Source organism: Antennarius striatus, chromosome 19 (assembly GCF_040054535.1).
Source record: "Antennarius striatus isolate MH-2024 chromosome 19, ASM4005453v1, whole genome shotgun sequence".
NCBI classification, from domain to species: domain Eukaryota; kingdom Metazoa; phylum Chordata; class Actinopteri; order Lophiiformes; family Antennariidae; genus Antennarius; species Antennarius striatus.
The window spans coordinates 18,253,535-18,278,437 of NC_090794.1; the positions used below are offsets into that span (position 1 = coordinate 18,253,535).

Below are 24,903 nucleotides of genomic sequence, written 5' to 3' on the forward strand. Positions count from 1 at the left end.
ACAATCCGTGTGAGCAGAGGCAGGGATTGGCTGGATTGTCCACCATGAAACTGATAGAGCAGTAAAAACAGAGCTAATCACCATGATGGCCACAAAAAACAAAGCATCAGCATTCTTGGACTGCCTCACCTTACCACACTCCAACCTGTACAAACACACTGTTGCAGGCACCATGTACAAGAAAAACCCTTAATGATGCTGCACATGGACCTAAATGTTGGTGGAAGAAAAAACAGAAGAGGAAGGTGGGGTTACAGGTTTGATCCTCCGACCCCGTGATGACGACCTGAGGAGTGGTCGTGGGATAGACATAGACCTCACCCGTGACCAAGAACTGGAAAAAAGTCAACAAAAACCTTGTTGAATGACGATCCTACCAGGTCAGTTCAGCCAAACACTACGACAGTTTCTCTTCCAGAACTTCCTGTATTGAAAAAAGAAAAAGGAGCGTAGGAGGAGGGAACCGTGGCGAGAAACAGCGGAGCTGTGCGTGATGTACGTTTAGCTGGATTCTTTGTGGTGTCTTTCCTCTGAAGACTGGAGGTTGGGTTAAGGCTGTGTGTGTGAACATGCTGATACTGAACGTGGGCCCCGCAGAACAACTACCAAGCCATCAGCCCCCCCCCCCCCCCCCCCCCGATCAGCCTCGCTCAGAAACGAGTCCTAACAGACGCTCCACGCAGGAAATCAGGACATGAATAGGGCTACGTCACGCTCAGATCCACAACGGTCAGGTCAGATGCAGGATGTCACGATCAAGCTTCCTCTCCTCCTCCTCCTCCTCCTCTACTCCCCCCCTCCCCCCCACCCGTCACCCTCATTTGTCATTCCTCTAGCTCTCCTTCCGCAACCTCCTCCTCTTCGTAAGTGCCTTCATCTCTAACTGGATGGCCGGCCAATCAGGAGCACTCCTCTCCGATGCGCTGGCACGAGCGGCCCACCTTGCGGTCCAGCTTCACCATCTTGAGGACGGCCTCCTCGCGACCGCGGCCCAGATGGTCGAACAGACAGTCGTGTTGCTCGGGTAGACGGTGAAGCATGCAGAATACGTATCCTGGGTGGGAACAGAACAGGATCCGTTGAAGACCTGAGTCCAGTGACCTTTTCTCAGTGATTTTACCTCACCACACACCAGGGAAACACTCACTCACTTCTCAGAACCGTTTGCAATTTATGTTACACTCAACTGAAGGAGTACAGTATTTTCCGCACTATAAGGCGCACCTAAAAGCCTTTAATTTGTTCAAAAACCAACAGTGTGCCTTATATATGAAAAGTTTTTCAAACAGGCCATTCGTTGAAGGAGCGCCTTATAGTCCAGTACGGAAATTACTGTAAGCAAAAAAAAAAAAAGATAAAATGAGGCTGCATTAAACCACTGCTTGTTTCCCATCCACAGACGGAGCAGCGGTGTTGTTGGGGCACTATTTAATGATGACGCAGGACAAAGCCACACGGATGTGTCGTCCTCACCGCAGCGGCAGGAGCCCAGTTCCTGCTGCACCAGCTCCAGCTTGGTTTGGCAGCGGTAGCAGCGCCTGCGGTTCTTCTGCTTGGGCATCCCACGGGCCTCTTCGCTGCCGCCCCCCTCCTTGTCGTCTGTTCGTGGCCGTTTCTCTGGCGTCGCCTCGCTCTCAGATCCCGAAGCTGAAAATAAACAGGAGTTAAAAGTTAGCACTTGAAGTGGGGCAGAACATAAAGCTACTGGCTACTGGAGGATGAGAATGAGTGTACCCGATTCTCGGGGACGTTTTGTGGGTGTGCAGAGTGTGCCTTGGGCTGTTTCTGTGGACGACATGCCTGCAGATGGAGAACAAGGAGATACGAGACCGGATGTGAGAAGAAGAGTCCTGCTGAACACGGAACACGACTTCCTTGTTAAACGTCACAGTGAAAACGGGTTGGCTTCACACACACGAGGAGCCGGACACTTTTACCGTGACTGAACGGGATCAGAGGATCACGTCCTTTATAGCTCTACAAACAACGGAGAACAAGCCAAACAAACAAACTGAGGACCTCATTCAACTGGAACCATTATTAGATGTTTGTTAAACGACTGACTTCCCCTGGACTCTTCAGGCGGTATCTTTTACTTACTTTAACACAAAGCAAAATCTGTTGTATTCAAAAACAGACTCAGTAATGCTTCCAAACCCATTCTCTAATCAACAAACTGGACTCTCATTAGCTGGTTTCTACTGAGGCACAGGTTCCTGGATCCTGTAATGGTTCCCTGGTGGTATAGTTGAAGAGACTGACTCCCGTTGGGGCACCTGGGTCTCCACCCCCGTCTGTATTCCACCACGACGTTTAAAGACAAGGAACATTCAACACTCTTCCCGTTTCTTTCTTACCTTCCCTGGTGTTGGGAAACATGGGCGAGGGCTCTTCGGCTAACGGCTGCTCGGAGCTCGAGGGTGGCGATGACGATATTGATTGGCTACTGCTACTGCTTGTCTCGCTACTGAATACTGGTGATTGGCTACTCCCAGTGCTTTGGATTGGTGTGGAGGTGCAGTCCTCCTCCGGCTGCTTCTTTTGGATGTCTGTGGTCAACGACAACAAATAATGAAGAAGAAATGCATGTTCAGATAGGAATGGAGTGATACAACATGAAAGACACAGATGAACAGAGGTGACACTGAAACCGTCCTTAAAGTACGAACACATGTTAAGCCAAGTTGAATTCTTGTTAACTTTGGTTTGAAAAACCAAGATAAGAGTTTTCCAAACAGAATGTCATGTTCCTGAAGATGTCCATGTTCAGTCCCCTTGGAAACCACACGCAATCCACATCTGATGTGATGAACCCTAAAACTTCCTGTTTGTAGTTTATCCTCATTGCTGTGAACAGAAACCCAAATCTTTGCGCTGGATTGGATTGTCTGCTCGAGTCTCTTGAAATTATGATGACAAGATTTCTTGTCTGTCAAGTCTTTCAGGTAATGAATGCATCAAACTGATGAATTTTCACACGATCCCTGCTCTCAATAACCACGATTACATTAGTTTACATTTAGATTAGCTGGAAAATGATTTGGTAGAAGACCTGAAGGTGTCAGACCAGTGTGCTGCACTGGAGCCTCTCTATAGAATGATAATGCTGGACGGTATTGATCCATGAGTGTACAGTTTTATACCCTCCAGGCGACGTAAAGGAGGGCAACCTAGATTTGAGCTTTTCCTCGACATGCGACTAACCCACTTGTGCTCAGCCTCTATACTCATGTGTATTGAGTCTATTCTGAGCAGTAAAGCCGTCTGTGAGGCTGGGCCCTTCGGTCCTCACGGTCTGCCATACTCAGTGGTTGCCATGCTCACCGACAGGGCCGCGGTGCCCCCTCAACGCATCCTTCTAGACTAGACGGAAACATTTTCTGTCTGAAATTAAACAGTTTTATTTGTTAGACATGTTACGGCCCGTTGCAGGGGAAAACGATAAAGGACAAATAGGGAAAAGAAGCACACGAGTGAGACATGTTCGCTTTCCTTCCGTGTTTTCTCTTCACTTTGCCATTGAAAACAGGTATCTACTGTGCAGGACATCCACCACAGAATCAACAAAAAAAGAAATACAATTGAGGTTTTAAACATAATTTATGCATTTTCATAACAGGTCATTAAAAAGAGGCAAACAAACTTAAAGCTAAAATTAAAATCTAACTACTGTCACTGTTTCCATACCTGCAAAGCAAAAGCAGTCAAACACAGAACTAATGATCGATCACCAGTTTTAACTCTGCAGTTAATTATCCCTTTTTAAAATCAATGTTCCAACACATCAAAAAACATGAACTCTTTTTAATCAAGTCTTTCTATCAATTCTTATTTTAAGCCGTAAGATCGTTGGACTTTATTTTATCAGGGTCAACATTCTAACTGACAGATACACGACACATCGCTTTTTTTTGTTGCCTCTAATCTATAAATGGGAGATTTCATATATATGATTCTAAATCAGTACTACCATCATTCCAAACTAACAACTTTAATTTTATAGTCCTGCATATTTCTGGTAATCAGAGCTTGTAATTTATGTACCATCTCCAGACTTAAAGTAGAGACTAAAGATGGAGCTCTGACTGATGCACATGGATGAGATCAGTGGTGCTGATTTTGCAAAGAGAAGATTTGATCTTTAGAATAGTACACAAGGAAAACTGTTGGGGTTTCTCTGAATAGAACTGTAATGTCACTCAGGTGTGAAACCTTCCAGGACTGAAAGAACCACCATTACATTTCCTTTCTTCTAGTCCCGTTAGGCGCCTCCATAGCAGGTCGTCGTTCTTCCATTTTAGTTTAACGCTCATATTTGTTGAGTCAAGTTTTTACGCTGGATTTCCTTCCTGCCTCAACCCTCTCCATTTACCCAGGCTTGGGGCCGGCCTACAGTTGACACTAATTTGGCCCCCGTAGGGCTGCAGATGCTGGGGATTGAACCCAGAGCAGCAGACATCAGAAACATGGACTCTAGCACTGACTTACACCCCCAGTGTTAATCTGTCGGTCCACAGCTGGTTGTGGTCACATTCCTTTAGTTTACTGAACACTCGGCCTCTACCCTGACAGTATGGTGCACCTCTACCCATGGGCCTTTGGGTGAGACCAATCCAGACCTGACAACAATTGCAAAATATACACGACGACCCATTAACCATGTTATAACCTATATTATCAATATATCTGATATGTTTGGGCTTGAAATAAAACAGTACAATCACATATTATTGAGAATAGCATTTTTAATAAAAAGACATGTCTTTGACACTTGGGAGTAAACAGCCATCTGTGGTCCTGATTGAACCATCTGACGTCAGGTGGATGGAGGCGGAACACTTTGGTCCTGCACTGGGCTCCATTACAAGAGATGGGAGGTCAAACTATTAAAGTCATTAAAGGTAAATATTTTCCGACGCCGGTCAGGTCTGAATTGACTTAGCTGAACTTCATTCACGATCGCAAACTGAACTTTCCCATCTGGGGATGTTCACCTTTGTGAAGAAGTCAAAAGCAGAGCGCTCCCTGGAGGATCAGTCCAACTAGAAGCGAGGAGACGTCACAAGAGGAGATTCAATGTGTCGTTTTCATCGCTTGAAATAATAACTTTAACCTCGATTTCTGCTCAACCGCCCAGCACTAGTCTTATACAAAATAATACCGACTACAGTAGATCAACGTTCAGTCGCCTGTTTTTCCAATTAGAAAATGAATCCTAAAATACTCGAATGCAGCAAAATTCAACAGAATCACACAAGCAATTACTGTTTAACTCAATGTTCTCTTCTCAATGGTGCAAATATTATTCCGAAATGAGAGTCTTCTGCTTGTCCTTCCACTTCCTAGAATTACCTCCTAGCATTGTTAGCATTCCTGACCAGAATCAGCTGGCAAACCGAACAGTTTGGGCGAGAATGGCTCTACACGCCAAGCAGGAGCTTACAAGAAAACATGTGGAACTGTTTCCCATATTTCTGTGTGATCAGTAACTGAAAGTAACCCTCAAAGATCAGGATCAGTGATGCAATGTATGACATCATCAGCACGCACAAATGTGGGCCTTTATGTCAACCAGCACACACGTGTACCTATTACTGGTCACCCATTTAAGGCAGTGAACACGTGTTCCACTAACTAGCTGCCAGTATGCTCCCATCTTCTTAAGGGGTAGTTGCTATGGTAGGAAGCTAAGGCTAACAGTTATTTTCATGATTAATTAATTGATCACTTAGACCATAAAATGTCTGAAATTGTTAAAAAAAAAAAAAGTTTGTCTAAGCCCAACGTGATATCTTCAGTTTGCTCCTTGTGTCCAGTCAACAGTCCAAAGTTTCTTCATTTACTATCATAAATGACAAGAAGAATAACAAATCCTTGCATTAAGAGAAAAAACAGGAAATATTTGGCATTTATGCTTGAAACACGACTGAAATAAGAATTGTTTGACTTATTACTGTACTGGCCCTTTTTGTTACAGAAAGAGAATTTAAAAAACACCTTCTTCCTTCTCATGATAATTATGGTCATTTAAAGAAAACCAGATTGGGGTGTAAACGTGTCAGAGGTGAGGGGTGCTGCCAACCCCTTACATTTGGACAGACTGGTGGGTGAGGATATAAAGACTTACCCGCAAAACATTTGGAGCAGAGGTTCATGGTTTTACTGGACCTGATGAGACACAAGAGAAAACCAACGTCATTCATCTCACATGTCAAAAGGCTTTTACTTTTTACAACTGCTAACAATAAGTAAACTAATTTTAAAAAACACAATTTAATGTATGGTGTATGGTAATGTCAATGGTGTGAAATATTCAACCTGCATCACACACTGTCAGTAATGAAACAATGAACACCGCATTTGTAAAACTGAACAAAAAAATGTTTCGTTTCTGGTGAAAACCTCCCACGTGAAATAAAACTCTAGCTTCAGAACAATCCCAGCACCTGGATGAGCATCAGCTTCTGTAACTCTAGCAGGACCTTTGTGTGCCACCCCGGGTGTCGGGCAGAACGTCTGTCGTAATGGTTCCTAATGGTTCCTCCCAGTGAAGCTTTTTGTTTGTCCATCCAGTAACTGGGCCTTTGTGTCAATAATTTCAGGGAGGGGGTGACAGGAACTCGTAGTACGGGGAGGTAAATGGCCATTAGAGGGACACTTTAAAGTCACTCACAAAGGGTAATTAATAAGGCTGTAATAAATCTGACCATTTTACTGTTTTACTATTAGTATTGATTATTGTCCTGTCGGGGGGGAATTGTTTCGGCACTGCCAAGCACAGCTACTAAAATGTCAAGTCCATCTATTACGACCATTAACGGCCCATTCAAGGACAAGACCTGAACAAGCAGATAACGGTCATGTGTACCTGTTCAACTCAACATTAAGCAAACCGTATCTGCCTTTCAGTCTGACGACTGCTACACAGTCAAGTCTGACAACGAGAGCAAACAGGAACAAGCAGAGCCTGAATGTCCTAAAATGGCCACTGTGCATTGGAGATATCCTCAGAAGGGCTCCGGGCTGGGACGCCCTCTCTCTGTTCATTGTGTCACCGGCTTCAGTCGCAGCTGCACACAAACCCACCCTGATAAATGTATTTTCAACAGCAATGCAATTATTTCAACTTTTTTGACTAAGAATGGCAAAACCAGAGGACACTGGGACATCAGCAGACGGGAGAGTGACTAAGGCATCCAGATTACCGTTCATACAGTGAGACTAATCCTGCAGGACTAAACTTGCACAGACATGACACCATGAGATATCTTCACCTAGAAATGTTTGAATTCCCTGTCACAAATACAAGGCAGAGAGAAGGATCCACACAAAAATAGAAGTCATCAGTTGTCTCTCATGCAGCCACAAGCATCTAACGCCCCTAAAGCAACGTTAGCGCTCCAACTCACCAATAAGCTGCATTCAAACGCAACGACTAGTGAGCGTCTTTTCACCACACCTAACCATCAACCAGCAGTGGTTGAGATCCCCCAGGGTTCCCTGTCACAAAGAATCACCAGATCTGTGGAAGAACCAAACTGCATGACGCCATCAAAAATGGAAACATGCCTTTTGTCCAGGACATCCAGACTTAAAATACAAATCACAGACAACAAATTCATTAAAAGATAAAGACAAAAACCCTCAGAGTTATAACACGTAACCTGAAGAAGGCTGGCAATTATTCTCTGTAAAACACACTAAAAATGCACACACACACACACACACACACACACACACACACACACACACACACACACACACACACACACACACACAACTAAACAAGAGCTGTTTTGTCATTATCTGTATGTCAGTATTCGTTCCCACAATTTCACCCAAAGACAAAACCCTTCTGGTGTAATTTGACCAGAGGAATGAAGACAAAGTGCAGCACAGACAGGAGAGACAAGAGGAATGAGACTATGATAGAAACAGTGGACACCTATCCAGATATTCTGGTCATGGGACACATGTTCAGCGCTTTGCTTCCTGTTCCAGGACTGGGCCTGGTTTGACAGATCTGTAGCCGATTCCCTCTGGACAGGGGGGGGGCCACAATCCTTACATTTTTACCTGGTAAAAAGAATGATTACAGGTCTTAAAGCTAAAACAATCTGACCTTTTCAGTTCTAACACAACTTTCTGTCTTAGAACTGTGTGTTCCATAACAATACTCAAATACGATCATGTTCCATGTCTGCTGTGTCCTCAGAATGACATCATAGACCAGACACTTTCAGCAAAGCTGTTGTCTTGATTATTCAACCTGTTTTTCATCAGATGGTGATTGGATCAATCCGGTGCACAACAAGAAGAAAGAGACAAGCCCTGTGGGCTTTAATCAACTAGATTGAATTAAAAGTTTTTAAAAACCCCTCATGATTTAAAAAAGGCTAAAATATCAACATTTTTTATTGGCTAAAATTAAACCTAATGTTATAGTTTTCAGGTGAAGATCTAAATTAAACATTCTTATGGTCAAATAAAGATGGACTGAAAATGTCGACTAAATAAGGACATTTAACACAGCAGAAAGACCGCATTTAAAAAAGCTGACAAAGTAAAGTTACACTAGGAGACAACATTAGAATATCAGATCAGGCTTGGCAGGGAGGTATTATAATCTACAGCAGGTTGTGTGATCAAATACTGCTTCAAATAATGCTCTATTGTACAGCTAGGAATGTGAAGAACAAGTCTGTCTGACTTTGTATATACGTACAACACTCGGCCTGTGAGTCACTGTCGGCGTAAGGAAGTGTGGAATTCAGCACAACATGCACCTAACGTGGAACAATGAGACAAACGGCTGTCTGTGGACACGTGGAGGGGCTCTGGTGATCAAGTGCAACGTGAACTCACCTACGTCCACGGCCAGTTTAAAAAAAAAAGACCATTCTAAGCAGGCATGTTCCTCTGGTAGAAATGTAAAAAAGAATCTACATGTAACTGAAGAAAGCTAGTGTGGGATGCACACATTGAATAATGTGAAGTAGCTTTTGAGTGGATGTGGGCAGTCCTTACCAGTTACATACACTATGAACGTGACTCAAGGGGACAATGGTAACCCTCTACACTCCCTTAGGCAAAGCTAAAAATGTTCCTCTTTTATTACTACGACAAAACGTGCTGAAAAACATCCCAGGTATGCAAAAAAACATCTGAACAATTTATAGTCCCTGACCACATGCCAACATATTTGTGATGATTCTTCAGCAAAACTTTCATCAATATTCATGTTTTGATAACTTAATGTGATCATTTTAAACATACGGTATCAAAACTAACGTTTTTGATGACCTTAACCTATCAAATGATTTACTGAGTTCCAAATCACACTCTTTTGGATCAATACTGTGTTTTTCCACACAGCACGAATGCAGGCAGGGGATCCGCATGAGGACCACACAAATAAACATGGAGGAGTCAACTGAACACATACCAAGGTGATTTCTAACAGGACAAGGACTCCGGGCAGCCAAGACCAGTCAAGAGCTCTTCCTTCAGGAGCTACTTGTGTCATATGGATGTGGCTTCAGTTTGACCTGAGCTGTGGTGCCACGCATTCATTTCACCGCAGTAAAACAGAAACTTCAGGATGCAGCTCAGTGGTTAACTTCATCATACCGCAAATCAGTCCCCTCAACAGAATCAACTCGGCACATTTACCACCTATGGAAAAAAAATCATGGAAAACAGTACAGACAACCTGCCAATAACTAAAACAGAAGCATCAAGTGTTGGAAACAAGCTGCAGTCTCACACCTTTGGATATTTTCCATGCAAATAGAGAATAAAGGAATAACAAAAGCGCTGAATAAAATTAGAAATGAGGATGGACTAGGATGAGTCACTTTTAGTTTGTCAATCAATTCCAAACAACAAGCACAACCTTTGTACGCAGTCATTTTATATAATGTAAAACATCCTATATTCTGGTATCATTCCTATCTGGATTTGAAATGACCCTGATCATATCATGTAGTTCTGGTCGTAGTGCATCGCCCAGGAAACGGGCACCACAGTCAAATCAGACGTATTACAGTACTTAGAATCCACCTGGTTAATCATAGCAGCATGCAAAGCAGAAAACACTCAGATAAGACAACAAGAACCCTTGAACCCTGGATGAGACAAGCCTTGAATATTTCTCTATTTCATACTTTCATACATGTGCTAACGCATCACAGGAACTTCAAATATTTTTCTCACAAAAAGTTAAAACAGCATCATCATTCATATTGTTTGGACCAGTGTCCCGACAAAATGTATTTTACAATGATAAGCATGAACTGCTGAACCCGTTGCTTTTGGTTTCCTTTTAAAAATAAATATGTGCTTCATAGAAGACTTTTAACATTGTAAAATAAATGTTTTCAGTGCTCGGGTCCAAACAGCACGACTGATTTCTCTGGTAAAAAGAAATGTGAAGTGTGTCATTTTAGACATTTTCATTCAACAAAACCATCAAGTATCAGACTACAGACCAAACCCACCTTAAACAAATGTCTGTAATACAGCACTGACCAACAACCAGTCCAGTGATTCATTGACAAACACCAACTCACCCAGGAAGAACAGACAGTCAGCGGTATTCTAACACCTTCTGTACACCTTGTAAAAACAGAGAAGATCTTTGTGGGACAGTTAAATATTTGTAACAAGTCTGGATTAACGGTTAACAACGGGCCCTAGGGGCTCCAGGTGTGGGGGCTACGCCCCAGCTGCTCAGTGGGTGCTACACCCCAGCTGCTCAGTGGGTGCTACACCCCAGCTGCTCAGGGTGAACACGCCGGCCCAGGACGAGCTCCAGGACCGGACTCAGTCCTACCAAAGGTTCCACGCGGCTACAGATTCAGGATGTTGGTGGGGGGCCTTGACATTCAGCGACATGTGTGAGAAGGCTGTGAGGGACAGGACCATCAGCAGGGGGGGGGCCCTGTTATTATGAGCCCAAACACACATTCGTGGTGCCATTTGTGTCACCTGACATTGACAGGTGGGTCACTGGTTGCAGTTTAGCTTACTGGACACTTCAAAATGAAGGCAACTGTGGGATGGGGCTGGGGGGGGGGTCAGTGACAAAATGACAAGTCATATGACAGCGTTCATAATGATAATACCTCTGAACAGACAGAACATGCCTGGGTGGTTCGGTTCACACCAAAGCAGAGCCACAGACACTGCCCCCCCCAGCCGGTGTCCCTGGACCTGATGACACCGGATCACCTCCTGCGGTCCTGGAGCAGCTCAGACCGCTTTGAGAGGCGCAAAGGGACATTTTAACGTCGACTAACATGTTCGGTGTGCCGTTTCTCCTGCGGGGGGGGCAGACCAGTGGATCACATCCGGTATGCAACACACATCCATCACTTGACAGGACCGACAGAAAGAAGGTCCAAACCGGGTCAAAACGGGCTAACCGGAGCTGGGGGGTTGGAGGTCGGGCTAAAGTAACGCAGTCAGTCTTATGGGTGATTATCTTCAGGGGGGGGTCACAAACAATTCAGGTTTTAAAAGGAACCTGCTGGCGATAAACCGTGTCCCAGCTCGGGGACTCGGGGACCCACCTCCCGGGTTACACATGTCCCCCAAACACGACGCAGCCCGACCACCAGCCGACCCCCGCCTCCAGGTCGACCGGCGGGGCTTCAGAACCGTGAAAAACAGCAGAAACGGAGGTGGTTTTCTGCCAGGAGGTGCATCCATCAGCCACCTCCCCACCCCCCACCCTCGGCCTGCCCGACTGAACAACAACAATGGCCCCGGACCCGGCCGGGCTCCTCCGGGCTCCTCCGGGCTCCTCCGGTCACAACGAGACAACGGGCTCCGTGTGGTGCGTGTGTTCGGCTCTTACCCCCAGAATCCACAGGGACACCGCGGGGGGAGGCTCGGAGGCTTGCTGCGCTCACTCGTGTCTCCCATGACTTCCGACACAAAAACAGCCGAGATGGAAACGCGAGGCCGGGGATGAGTCCGGGGCCTGCTGGTTCAGGAGCACCGCGGTCCCTCCCGGACAGATGGGCTCCAAGCTCGCCTCCTCCCGGGGGGAAACGTCCGGATTAGGTCAGTACGTGCTCCAACCGAGCCGTCTGGTCCACAAAACCCCCCCAAAAAACAAAATAAAAGCCCAGTTTGAGCGGAGACGGTCGGGCAGCCCTCAGAGCGATCAGCTGGACGTTCGGACGTAACGACCGACGAACAAAAAGAGGGCCGTCCGGTGGTCCCGGTGGTCCTCCGCCCCCCGGGCTCACAAACACCCCGGCTGTCGACGAGCGGCGAGCAGGAACAATTCTACCGAGGTTTGGTGCGTGAGGAGCGGCGAGGAGAGAGGAACTGAGGCAGAGGAGGCCTGGCCTTCTCCCCGGATAACGACCACCCCCACCCCCACCCCACCCCCACCTCGCTGCTCAGACGCACGTCGGGCCGGAAACGCGTCCATCAGCGAGACCTGTCAGGAGCCGGGGGGGGGGACACGGACACGGTCTCATTTACCTGAAACCAGTCAAGACTGTTGGCTGGACCGGTGTCGGTCACCGGCTCCAGCCTCTGGGATCCGGTTCACCCGGAGACCGACTACCAGAACCTGGACCGGGGTCAGCGCCTTGAACCCTCGTCTCTGCCGTCGGTCCTGAGACAGTCTTCACTAAGATGATGGTAGGATCAGAAGCTGAGGACAGCAGCGTCTCTACCAGAGGATCCAGTCTGTGGGGATGGACTCGTTACTGCAGCTGTTAATCAAACCACTGGCTTTAATAAACAGGAGAAAACATGACATTAATGTCAAGTTTTACTCAAGTTAGTCCTTTAGATCTAAACACAAGTACAGTAGTGACTTCCTTCACAGAAGCGTTTCAGGCCAATATTTAAATGTTTTATTTTAAGTTGTTTCCATCACCTTCTATCAGAGGTGATGATTCTGGTGATGCTTCAGCATGTCTCCCTTCTCCTGTTTGTTTGGTGTTTTTATGGTGAATCATTAGAGCAAAACACAATAATAAATAATCAAACTCACCACAAGGTGAGGGTGGAATCATTCTGATCAGTGACCATCAGTAAAACCTGAAACAAAATTCATTCACTACAACAATTGATTTAAACTGAGTATTTCCACACAGTTTGTTTCCATCACCTCTTCCAAATCTGTCTTTATTACTCTTCTGGTTGAAAACTGTTGGATCGTGTTCCTTCGAGTTGGGATCAAACAAATATATTTGTAATACATAAACAAGACAAAAAGCTATGTGAGGTTCAAAATTACATGTTTTTAAGTGTTTCACAACAATAAAACAGCTCTTTAGGCAGCATTTACTCATCAGTGTTTTACAAAGAGCTACCAGAGCAACGCATGTTGATCGATCAACCACCACCGCTGGTATGCAGACTGGAGCTTAAAGACAAGAAGAGATCCATGTATTGCTCGTATCAATGAACTCCACTGTTTGCAACAGCGATTAAAGCAAGATGATGGATGTGACCCTCATAGCAATGAACACATTAATAGACAATGTCAGTTGTAATCACATTTTCAAGGGTTGATGTTTTGAACAATAGGCAGTGAAATGCAGTCACTCAACAAAGGTCAAAACCCATATATTGTATTTACGGTATATATTAACTAAAACTATAGCCATCAGTTAAGGTAGATTGGGTGGGGAGTGTGTTCTCTATCACAGAACCTGAACAAAGCCCTGTCTCAGCTGTGTGATGATTTTCCAAGGAAGACTTAATCCAACTACAAGTAATCTAAAATCTACATAGGGATGACACAAAGAATGTTTCCAGCATCATCAGTGGGTCACCTGGATAGTTAGGTATTTCAGGTTATTTAACATCAAATAAAAGGTCAGAACACAGGAGTTTTTCAAGACAACTCAAAAGTGCAACATCAGGACACAAAAGAAACCAACAGGAACAAAAGTACTGGTAGCTTAATTCTGAAACAAACTTCCAAAAACACGCAAAATACAGATAAAATCTGACAGGTATAAGAGTGAGGAAGCATTCAATCAATTTAACACACGGAAAGTTGCCAAACCCAGCACTGTACTTCAGTAAGAATACCTAAGCTGCAAACTTTAATTCTATTTACTTGAATAAAATAAAGTGCCAACAGCAGCTGCTCATTGATCTACTGGATATAAACTTTCTTCCCTGCGACACAAGCGCATGTATAATTTGGTCCAAGCCCCTCAGCATCAATCCGTACTCTCTAATCGATGACTCAAATCATTTGTGCTAAGATATTGAAAGTGCTTAAAATATTAAGACACTAAGTTTGATCAAAATGCATTTATAGTGATCTTTTTCTTAAGGTATGAATTTTAACTATTAAAAACTCACACCGGATAAAAACCACAGAGATGGTTTTTGGGTGTGCACGCCTGTTACCAAATGCTCAACAGCTATCACAGAATACGCAAGTGCATAAATAGATTAAATGGAAATTGCATACAAATGCTACAGAATTTGTCATCTCCCAGCTCTCGTTGTTTCAAGAAGTGAATTCCAAACTGTGAAAACTGTTTGACCCTTACTCTAGTTGCTTGATGGTATGAAAAGTGATCAGAGAAACATTTTCTTAAAAAATAGCTTGTTTTAGGAGAAAATCGACCTTTTGGTAAATACTGACTTTAAAGTTTTGATAGTTATCAGTGTCCGCCTCGTCTGTGGAGAAGGAAAGATTCCACTCTGATGTCTTGGAACAAAAAAACTTGATTCTTAGTTGATATAAAATACTTTCACAAAATGAGCCAGGGGATGTTATACCCAACTTTCAGTTTCAAACCTGGGAAGACTGGAGCCCTAAATACTGCTGCTACAGATAAACCAGTCTCTAATGTTGCACTTATGACCGACTGTGGGTTATGACAATGAGACGATAACTTAAAGCAGTGTTGAAGTCTGCATTTCGAAGACTGTGCAAAATGGCATTCTGAGGTCTACCTTCCTCACAACATCTTCCAAATAAGGGAGAGAGGACTATTAATGATGAGACTGTGAGGAAGATGAAGATGAGGAGGGCTGGGAGGGCAGCAGGCTGTGTGTGCGTGAAGGTCGCTGGGGTCGTGGTTGCTGGGTGGCGGACCCAGAATCCGACGAGTCGAGGCCCGGGGTGCCTTCATTAACCTCTGTGTCCAGCTGGGCCGGACACTCAAAGTGAACGCAGTGGAACACCTGAGAAGAAACGGCCAATCACAAAGCTTGAACAGGAATATACAAACATACATGTTCATGAGTATACGATGTATTTTATAAAGTTCCTTCCCATCAGTCCATTCTCATTACATTGCTGCTGTCTCTTTAGTTGTGCAGCTTTCAGTGCTGCTCATAAAAATCCCCTCAGGTTTGCCACCTGTGCTGCCACTCAAATCTGCCCTGAGGCTTTCAGAACTGCCCCTCTGTCGCTGAATGAAACATGGACAACGGTGCTGACTGTCATCATTTTTAACTAAGCAGACTGAGATTACTGTGATGAGTGACGAACCTTTCGCTTGTCCGTTCTAGATGATCATTTTCCCCATTTTTTTTTTATTATGGAATGATGGAAGTGTGGGTCATTTAGCCACCTGAGCTAAACTAAGCTAGCAAACAGTGTACAATGGCGAGACGAGAACAGAGGATCTGTGGCTGGAACTGAAATGCACGGATGTTTATTATAACCATGACACTGAACACTTAATGAAGATTAAAAAAAGGGGAATGAGCTCTTTCTTCAAATGATCAGCAGCTCTCATAAGTTCGAGGGTTTTCTGAGCACCTTTCCAATCACGCTCACGCCATGAGGGGGTCTTGTCATGTTTTTGTATTTCAATACATTTTTCTGCTGTATTAAAGCATAATTCTGAGTTGTGATTTATTCTAGGATGGTGAAACAAGTTGGTGATGGAGCGGAGGCTGATGGCAACCGTTAGCAATTTGTTTGGGTAGCATCATTTTTAGCCAAATTGTGATTGCGGAGGTTAGCGTTGGGCGCAGGGCTAACATGTGGCAGGCCAATAGCTAGATGTTATTACTGCTTGCTTTACATTGTGGCTGACTGTGAAGAACGTTCAGATTGAACAGCCTGGCTCTGTGTTGAAGAGTGTTCAGCGTCTAGGGGAGTCTGAGGGGCAGCATGTTGTATCCTGACTGCATCACTACTCGCTGGTTGGGCAAGCAAAGGGGAAGTTGGCTCTTGTTTCTTTGCTAATGACATTGATTTGTGCTTTGCAATATTTGTAACGCAGCACCCTGTCATACTGTACGGATACGACATTCCAGTGCAGTTTAATTATGGGAGAAGAGCACTAAGGCCTGGGTATAAAATGCATAACCTACCACTGTTATACATTTATCACAGGTAAAAGAGCAAAACTCTGAGCTTTCTTCCTGCAGGTCAACGGACCGGATCCAACCTTTTGATGCTCTACCACAGAGCTTTCTGGATTCAACAGCTGGTTCTGAGGCGTCTCTCAAGTCAGCCCTTCCCACCAAGCGATCTGTGCTGTTTGCCTTTTAAATCACTTTTACTGTACTCTTGTGTTACATATGGCATTAAAAAGAAAACCCACAGAGGCCTAACAGTCCTAACAAACAGTGTTTTCACCTCATTAGCAGTGTTGTGAGTTCCAACAATACGGATGAAAGAGGCAGGCTGCTTATCAAAAACCAACGTCTGCCATGATCTGGAAGAGAAAACCATAAATAGCATCACAAATATGACTTGATTCTATTAGATTTCTATTTATTATGGTCGTGCTGATCTGGGAAGGCCGTGGTTCTTGTTCATTGGCTAATAAAGTTTATTCTCAGTTTGACATTAAACCTAGCATGTTCTTTTCTCACAGGAGATTATTTCAGTTATTCTTTGGTGTGAAACATGTGTCTCAATGTTCCTTTACACATAGACATGCTTTCAACATTGTGCACTGAAGCTCCTGTCGGTAACGTAAGTGTTGTAATATGATCTACCGGTGACATTATTAACTGTTGACATGTTACTGTTGTTCCAGACACGCTTTCTTTCTAAATGATGTACTTTGGGGAGATGTCTTCATGTTATTTATATAAACAAATACATTACCAATATAAATTCATCATGGTATCAGTGTGTTGTTCAGGATGTCCCAGTTTTGTTATCAATCTGACCACCATTACAAGCATTCAGATATACGTGGAAATAGTCCTATTTCTTGAGAAACGGACGCCTCACCGACATGCCACTCTGGTGCGATCAACCACCTTGGTCCATTGCTGCTGGTTGGTGGAAACTTCAATGTAGTAACTGTAGGAGCGCTCGTCGCAGTCCCACAGCAGCAGCCTGAACAGGAAGGACAACAATCAACACATTATTCTGGATTTCACTGGATATATTGACAGAATGGAACATTCATGAATACATTTTGTATCACCTTAAATTAGAATCAGTGCCTTTTTTTGACTGGTATGAGCATTACATATCAAAAGTGTGACATTGTTCTCTTTACGGAGTTAGTCATGTGCACTTTGTTGCTACGGTGGCCCAAAATGGTCACCAAATGCTGACTCTAGAAATGTGAATTAGAGGCATTCAGTTCTTTAGACAGTTGATATTAGTTTCATTAACTGTGGGAAAATGTAATTTGTTCATTCATGCGCTGACTAAATGGTTATTTCAGCAGATGTAGATGCGTGGCAGTTGTGTTCCTGTTGTCTCCACATGTACCTCAAGGAGCTGATGGAGTAAGGCTGAGCCAACTGGATCACAATGGCTCCGGAGCCGAGCTGATGGCAGGTGTAGCCAGAGTCCCAGTCATAGTTCCGCGTGTCACCGTTAAGCAAGGCGTTCCTGCTACGGCTCACCCCCTCAATGACACTGGCACACGACGCTACGGTCGCAACATTCTCAGCAGGAACTGATAACATAAGATGAAGGGTTAATGAGTTGTTCAGCTATGATCTGCACTCGTCTGCATGGGGGGCTCTGACCGCATCTAACTTAAATATACAAGGTGATTCATCAGAAAGGTTTCAGATACATGTGAAGTGGCACAGTACTGGTGTTGTCTAGAGTTTCTTTCTGCAACTTACCCAGCAGTCCATTCTCCAAGGTGAAGGAGCGGTTGGTGAACATACATTCAAAAGCCACGAGGTGGAAAACCTTGTTGACGGTGTTGTGCGTACCCACAATGCGAACATACCTGAGATATGAGCGAATGGGGCAAATCAAACATCCGTACTGGAGAAGAGTGAAGACTAACATTCACTCTCGTGCAAAGCATTAACAAAAGGCTGCATGATAAACAAAGGTGGATTCCTGTTCTATAGCTTCAAGATATGAATGAATTAAATTATGAATAAGTAAAGAGACATGGTTGTGTGCCACAACCTAAAGCAAGCTAAACAAATGTTAACCTCACCTTTTGTCTACAGGAATGACTTTGTTACAAAAGAAAGCTATTTTAGAGAGTGATGTCCTGCTATTTGGTCCGTACAAAGCACACTCTAAAAAATCAGTTCTTAATGTCGTAACTCCAGTGTCTGCAACTCAGAAGGAACCAGAAAACTGTTCCAAAAGGATTTTTTCTGTCCCAAAGCAAAGCAAACGTCAGCATGAGTGAGAGATTAGGCCAAAACAACTAAAACACCAATTGAAAACCACAATGCAATGTGTTTCTAAGTTGAAGCAAAAAAAGTCAAAGGGCACAGACAAGCTCTCGTGCTTGGAAAAAGAACAATAGAGAAAGGTTTTTTTCCCTTTAAAAAAAACCCGATTTGCTTTGGTCCAGTCTGCTGAGATGATGAAACGCTTGGCAAAACAGGCGAGTCCTAAATACAAGCACCGTCTAACAGCGTGAACATGCACAAAATGCTTCAAAGTCACCTCATTGACAAAAACTTGAGCCAAATGGGAACAAAATCCAGTGTACCTTACCTGCAAACTCGCGGTATGAAGTACAGATTCTGCCAAGAGCGGCACAGATACTTGGAATGATCCACAACACGTACCCAGTCCAGTTCATCCATAGATACCTCAATATAGTAGGAATAGGACCTAAAAGAATGAAAGACATGGATGATCATTACATTAACTCTACATTAGTCAGTATAATGAGCTTCATTAAAAAGCAAAAAAATTAAGAAAATTTAAAAATAAAGAAAAAGTCACATTAAAAAAAATCTTAAAAGACGGGATTTCTGTCCAACCAAGGCAGCTGTCATCTTTATACCCCGTTTCCATGTCATTTAAGGAGCAAATGTTCCAGCGCCATCCAGGTGCTCACAGGGTATTATCAAAGAAAAACAGCATTGTTCATTGACAAAAAAAACAGGTCTCAAGTCAATGGTAGAATACTTTCCCTCATTTTTGAAAAGCATGTAAATTAGAAAGGAAATAAAATTTGTGGTGACTCCAAGATCTCAATCTGCGTTTTACATTTTCATCCAGCCACACCGACCTGATCAAGTTATTTAGTCCAATTCAAAGACTAAAATCAACATGAACATTTCTCTTCACCTCTGCTGGTGAAGCTGGGCTGTGTGGGACACCTTTTGGACGTGCACAGAAACACACTACATTAGTCCACATTAGATCACATTGGTGTGTTGTGAACGAGTTAATGGAATTAAGCTGCTGTCCCTTGTGCTTAAATGGCAGAGGGTGGAGATAGACTTATTGTTTCTGCTGCGAGGGATCACTGCAGGTATTGTATGAATAGAATCTCCATTTCAGATGGGTTATTTCCATCACAATAAATCTAAATAAATGCCCATTACATTCTGCAGACTCAGACACCATGTGTAGTACATTCAGTGTTCCTATTCATGACTACAATAATATAATACAGTATATAAATATAACATAATTACAATATTATATAAATAAAAATAATATCATATAGATTTTTTAAACAATAATATTATATAAATATAATAACTAAATTTTCCTTCAGGGATCATAATAAGTATAAAAAAAATGGAAATGCCATGTGCATATGTATTACAGTTTAAGGAAATTGAGACATGCTCCAATAAGTTTAAAACCTGTGATGCATTGTGAATTTGTCTACAGTGTTTTGGAACTGGATGAGATGAACCCGTCTTACCGGCTGTCTCTATCCCACAGCAGCAGGCGGATGTGGTTGATGATGGACGCCTGGCCGAGTTTAACCTGAATCCCGGCTCGGCCATCCTCCTCAATAGGATGTCTGGAGAAGCCGTGGTCCAGGTCATAGTTCTGCGTGTCTCCATCCAGCAGCGCAGATTTAAGCTCGCCTTTCACCACCTGAGCGCCGTACTTCATGGTGGCAATGTTTTCCTCTGGGACTGAAAGACAAGAAGTAATATACGCACAACTGAGAGTGAAATGTACAGATAATATACAGAAAACAGAAACTAAACTGTCATACTTCAGAATTTATGTTTGATGCATGTGAATAGCTTTGACAGCAGTGAGCAGACAAGAGAGAAAGACAACTGACTGAGCATGCCCCGGTAGTTAAGGTCCATGTTGCGGCTCTCGGAGCGGGTCTTGATGGCGTCCAGCAGGTCGTCTGGGCTCAGTAATCCAGATGGTCGCACCACGTTCAGCATCTCCGTCAGAGTCATGAGAGGCAGCCGCACTGCCGACATCACCTCGTGGGTGTCGGTCCCGTCCACATGCTGCCGGCACCATCGACACAAGGCCTGGAAAATTTCCTTCTCGCTGGCGGCGAACGAGTCCCGTCTGACGACAGTCAGCAGAGCAGTCTGCAAAAACAAATATTGGATTCAACAGAAAATACTAATTTTGTCACATTTAAAGTCTCTTAGATATTAGGATAGACCTGTTTTCATACTACTGTTTAGCAAATATGTTTTATCAAAGTTTTTGTTAAAGATTTATCGAAGTTTGTCCAGGAGTTTATGAAGAAATACATTGAATCCTTGTCATTATTGCTGCTGTTATTGTTAAGGCTTTTATTGTTCCAGGTGTGACCAGGAAGTGGTATGATATATGTGATGTGATTTATTACAGTAGCTCTATACATTGTAATATTTGTTTAGATTTATTGCTACATGTAAAACATATCTCAATATCACATACTGTACGTGGTATAACTGCTGTGTGACATGCTGATTTGGCTTCACAATTGTTTTTTTCTTTTTTCTACATGGAATCTCATCAAGAAGAATTTATATTCAACTGGAGTTTTACAATTTTAAAGTCATGAGCACTCAGTGAACCTCAGTTATTTTTGCACATTAACCGAGAGGCTGGGAGTTCAGTCAAAACTCTGTTATTCTCTGAAATAATCTATCTGTGTCTAAAGGCCACTGTATCTGTATCTTTTGTGTTACACCAAAGTCACAAAATCAATATCAGGGTGTAGCGTATCAAAAATGATGCATATGTGAAGTCAAGTATAAGAAAGAACTGCAATCGTGATGACAAGCCTGCATACATCACTGTGTAACCATGTAAACATTTACCTTGGAAAGCATGAGAAAGCCGTCAGAGTTTAACACTTCAGGGCCGTGTCGATCCATAAAGGCACAGCAGGCTGCACTGAGTGCACTCAGACAGTACAGACTGGCCACATCAAAAACCAGGCAAACGTTGTTGGTGTGCAGGATGGTGCGGAGGAAGTCAGAAGTAGAGTCCTCGAGTGGCTGCAGGCCGTAGCGGTGAGCCAGTCCCAGAAAGTCTAGCAGCACCTCTTCGCGGGCTGAGCTGAGGCTGGCCCGGCCCGTGTACAGGTAGTGTAGCAGCATGGAGAAGGCCTCAGCCCTCGTCTCCTCCAGGCACACCTCCGCCTGGGGAAGAGACTCTTTCATTCCACCATATAGCAGCGCCCTGAGGAGCAAAGGAAGAAACACTGATTTTAGTTGTCTTAACTTCTCTAACTTCCTCCACATCAATCCAATAATTCCCGCTCTTTGTTTGTTAGTGTTGACCTAAACACTACAACATGTGAGTCACTGGATGGAGGAGAAACAACAGGAGTAGCCAAACCAAACCATGGACTCCAAGGGGTCAGAAGGTTCTGTCCACAGATGGGTTTACAACATGAATTTTGGGGTGAACACTGACTGATGGGGTGTCTGGCTGAACCATTGAGGTGTTTTCACCTGAAGTAGTGACAGCGAGCCGCCAGGATGACCCGGTGGGCCGGGAAACGCTTCCCCTCCACGATGAAGGTGACATCGCTGTACTCCTCGCCGAGCACCAAGGCTCCCAGCTGCTCCGACAGCAGGTGGATGTGGTCGATCTCCGACACGGACGCCAGCGGACGCAGCGGGTGGCTGTTACTCATGATCGCCGGCAGCCAGAGTCACATCTGCCGCAAGAGCAGCGCCTAGAGACCGGGCAGCTAGCTTAACGCCAGCAGCTAGCTGGTGTGCAGTACAGACTTCAGCAAGCTGACGGGGCTTTTATTAAAGCCGGTAAAAGCTCCGCTCCGTGTGCCTCAGCAGCAGACATTCACCAGGTTAGCGGCAGCAGGAGGGAGCCGCCGGGAGCGGAAGCTGGCGGAGCTGGTTGTTCAGAGCCGCTGCAGCGGACATCTGACCCCCGAACGACTGGCGGCTAGCCGCTCGCTAACGGTCGCCTTACGTCTTCATTCTGCATTCTAAACGTACCGAACGGCTCGCATTCGCTTATATGTTTAAATAAAGACGACTTCACGAAATACAGCAGTTCTTATTTCCACTGTGAGGAACGTTCAGCACCACATTCCGAATTCTTCCAACATCTCAGCACCGGAAACAGATTCTGGGTCAAGGGAAAGGCACTTCCGGTTGGAGTTTTAAAAAATTATTATTATTATTATTATTATTATTATTATTATTATTATTTTCAATTTAAAAGCGTTAAAAAACCATGACGAGCACATTTTAAAAGAGATATTCTTCCTTCAGCTAGGTGGATGTTTTCCCGATGTCACGTCACGGAATGACTGAAAATAGTCTCAATGAGAATCTTGACTTCGCTTCTGTCTGTCAGCAGGAAGGTGTCACTGTCCTCACCTGACTGGAATCACTGAAGCTTCTAGTTCACAATGAACTGATTGGAGGTATTTTGGATGTCCACGATGTTTACTCAGTTTACTTAATCCAGCTACCTTTGATGGTTTCATATTTTTTTTTACACTGTAATGATCCCCTAGGGGAAATTAATAGCACACTCTAGTGTTAGTTGGCATGCATATATATATATATATGTGTGTGTGTGTGTGTATATATATATATATATATATATTTATATTTATATATTTATATATACACACACACACACACACACACACGCAACTTGTAATGGGGACCGCGCCTTGCTCAAGGGCGCTTCGGCAGTGCTGCAAAGGTGAGCAGACTCCTCCCACTGACAGCTCACACTGCGGGTGTTTTTCTGGGCGGGAGCGGGAACCGAACCGCCGATCTCAGAACAATGGACGACCTGCTCGACTGCCCATTCTACCACTGAGCCACTGCCGCCCCCAGGAAATTCACATGACAGTAGGAAGAATTGCACAATCAAGTTATTGCACATCAAGCAAAAACAGAAATAACAATGGAAAAAGTATAAAATGAGAAAAATCAAAACTTATGAAATCAGTTTAAAAAAAGAAAGAATAGTTTACATTCAATTAACGTATCCATCACTGAAAATATGACTTCCCCTTTTTTACTTTTTTCTGCTTGTTAAATTATTACACCTCAACTAAAAGGAGTTCTTTACAATAATAACTTCTGAAAAAGAACATGTCAGCATAGAGGTTGTTGGCGTCATTGGAGGACACCTTCACTACCAAGTAGATCACCGCATTATATTCAGCATTTTTACTCTGAACCTGTCAGGAAACAGCACAACATGAGCAAAAAGGACACGACACAGATGAAACCCTATGAGTATATGAAAGAAAATGGTGCAAAGAACCACTGATAAGACCCAACAGTAAAACACAAGTAAATATGACATGAAGCAACACAAAAATACAAAAACAAAAATAACAAAAATAAAAATGATATTATATAACTTGTTAGTGTGAGAGAAACAATTATTTTGTTTTTATTTCCTGGAATTAATTGTTGTTTTTCATATTGCTGAGGCGTAGAAAATATAATCTTCTGGAACAACCTTAACAGTAATGGCGTCATGGCTGATGTCTCGTGCTGAGAACTTCATGTTCCTCGTCTCTCAAAAATGTTTTAAAATACTCGACCGTAGTTTAATTGCGGTCGCTGACCTCTGACTGTATTCCAGATTCATCATCTAATTTTTCTTTTTATTGCACATTCCCCTACCCTTAGGACAAGTTGTAAAGAACATCAAACATAAAGTAGTTTCTGAAGAACAGTGACTGGACAATCAGTCCCTTGACAAATACAGAAGGTTGCATTTGTCTGCAAATGCAACCTTCTTAAAATGTTTGCTTTTCTTTCTCTGGGAACTCTTCCAAACAGTGCTGTACTGTGTCAGTGCTTCACTTTAACTTTAAGGCATAATTTAGGGTCATTATTCATGTCAGTCTGAGATAAGAGCTCAACATATTTTTCTCAGCTGATGGCTGCAGATTGAAGGGAAACGGCTCGACTTGGTTCGCTGCACGCTTCAGAAACAAAAACCTTGACTGGTGGATTTTATCAGAAGTCAGAAAGTGCAGAGAGGCAGAGCACGACTTATCATTACGTCCTGTGAGTGTGTGTGTTGTCCAGATGGTGACACGGAACGGTTTCATTTGACCTCATTAGTATCCACATCTTCAGCCACTGGAGAAGATGGAAACTTTGAGAGTTAATTTCACAAATGTCGTCAGAACTAATACAGTGATGTGCTGAGGAACCATCTGACCTGAAAACTGACGTGAACAATCACTGGTAATGACAATCACATGAGCATCTTGACCTTGTCTGTGGTCAGATCTGTCCTGCTGACAGATGTAATGACCAGCATCCTTAGCT

General features: G+C 43.7%; 2 protein-coding genes across 2 annotated transcripts; both read right to left on the reverse strand.

Moving 5' to 3' along the window:
• Positions 1-899: 899 nt before the first annotated feature.
• On the reverse strand, positions 900-7,047 carry LOC137613887 (AN1-type zinc finger protein 3-like). The gene is made up of 6 exons (XM_068343340.1): positions 6,869-7,047; positions 6,128-6,168; positions 2,358-2,549; positions 1,735-1,800; positions 1,474-1,647; positions 900-1,054 (listed from the first exon to the last, which is right to left on the reverse strand). The coding sequence occupies exons 1-6, from the start codon at positions 7,045-7,047 to the stop codon at positions 900-902; spliced, it is 807 nt and encodes a 268-aa protein (XP_068199441.1).
• btbd9 (BTB (POZ) domain containing 9) lies at positions 4,726-22,696 on the reverse strand. The gene is made up of 12 exons (XM_068341952.1): positions 22,075-22,696; positions 21,436-21,799; positions 20,445-20,712; positions 20,070-20,289; positions 18,899-19,018; positions 18,055-18,164; positions 17,690-17,879; positions 17,198-17,305; positions 16,592-16,670; positions 11,861-15,180; positions 6,128-6,168; positions 4,726-5,842 (listed from the first exon to the last, which is right to left on the reverse strand). Exons 1-10 carry the CDS (start codon positions 22,257-22,259, stop codon positions 14,989-14,991), a joined length of 1,836 nt encoding a protein of 611 aa, XP_068198053.1. The 5' UTR covers positions 22,260-22,696; the 3' UTR covers positions 4,726-5,842; positions 6,128-6,168; positions 11,861-14,988.
• Positions 22,697-24,903: the final 2,207 nt, after the last annotated feature.

Bases quoted from the DNA above. Each gene is read 5' to 3' on its own strand.
- btbd9 (XM_068341952.1), bottom strand. From the start codon at position 22,259: ATGAGTAACAGCCACCCGCTGCGTCCGCTGGCGTCCGTGTCGGAGATC. The intron at 21,800-22,074 runs GTGAAAACACCT...TTTGCTCCTCAG, and splicing joins GCTCGCTGTCACTACTTCAG to GGCGCTGCTATATGGTGGAA. The intron at 18,165-18,898 runs GTAAGGTACACT...CTCATATCTCAG, and splicing joins TTCATACCGCGAGTTTGCAG to GTATGTTCGCATTGTGGGTA.
- LOC137613887 (XM_068343340.1), bottom strand. From the start codon at position 7,047: ATGAACAGAGAGAGGGCGTCCCAGCCCGGAGCCCTTCTGAGGATATCT. The intron at 6,169-6,868 runs GTACACATGACC...GTGTCTCATCAG, and splicing joins CTTAATGTTGAGTTGAACAG to GTCCAGTAAAACCATGAACC. The intron at 1,801-2,357 runs GTAAGAAAGAAA...CTCCATCTGCAG, and splicing joins GTTTCCCAACACCAGGGAAG to GCATGTCGTCCACAGAAACA.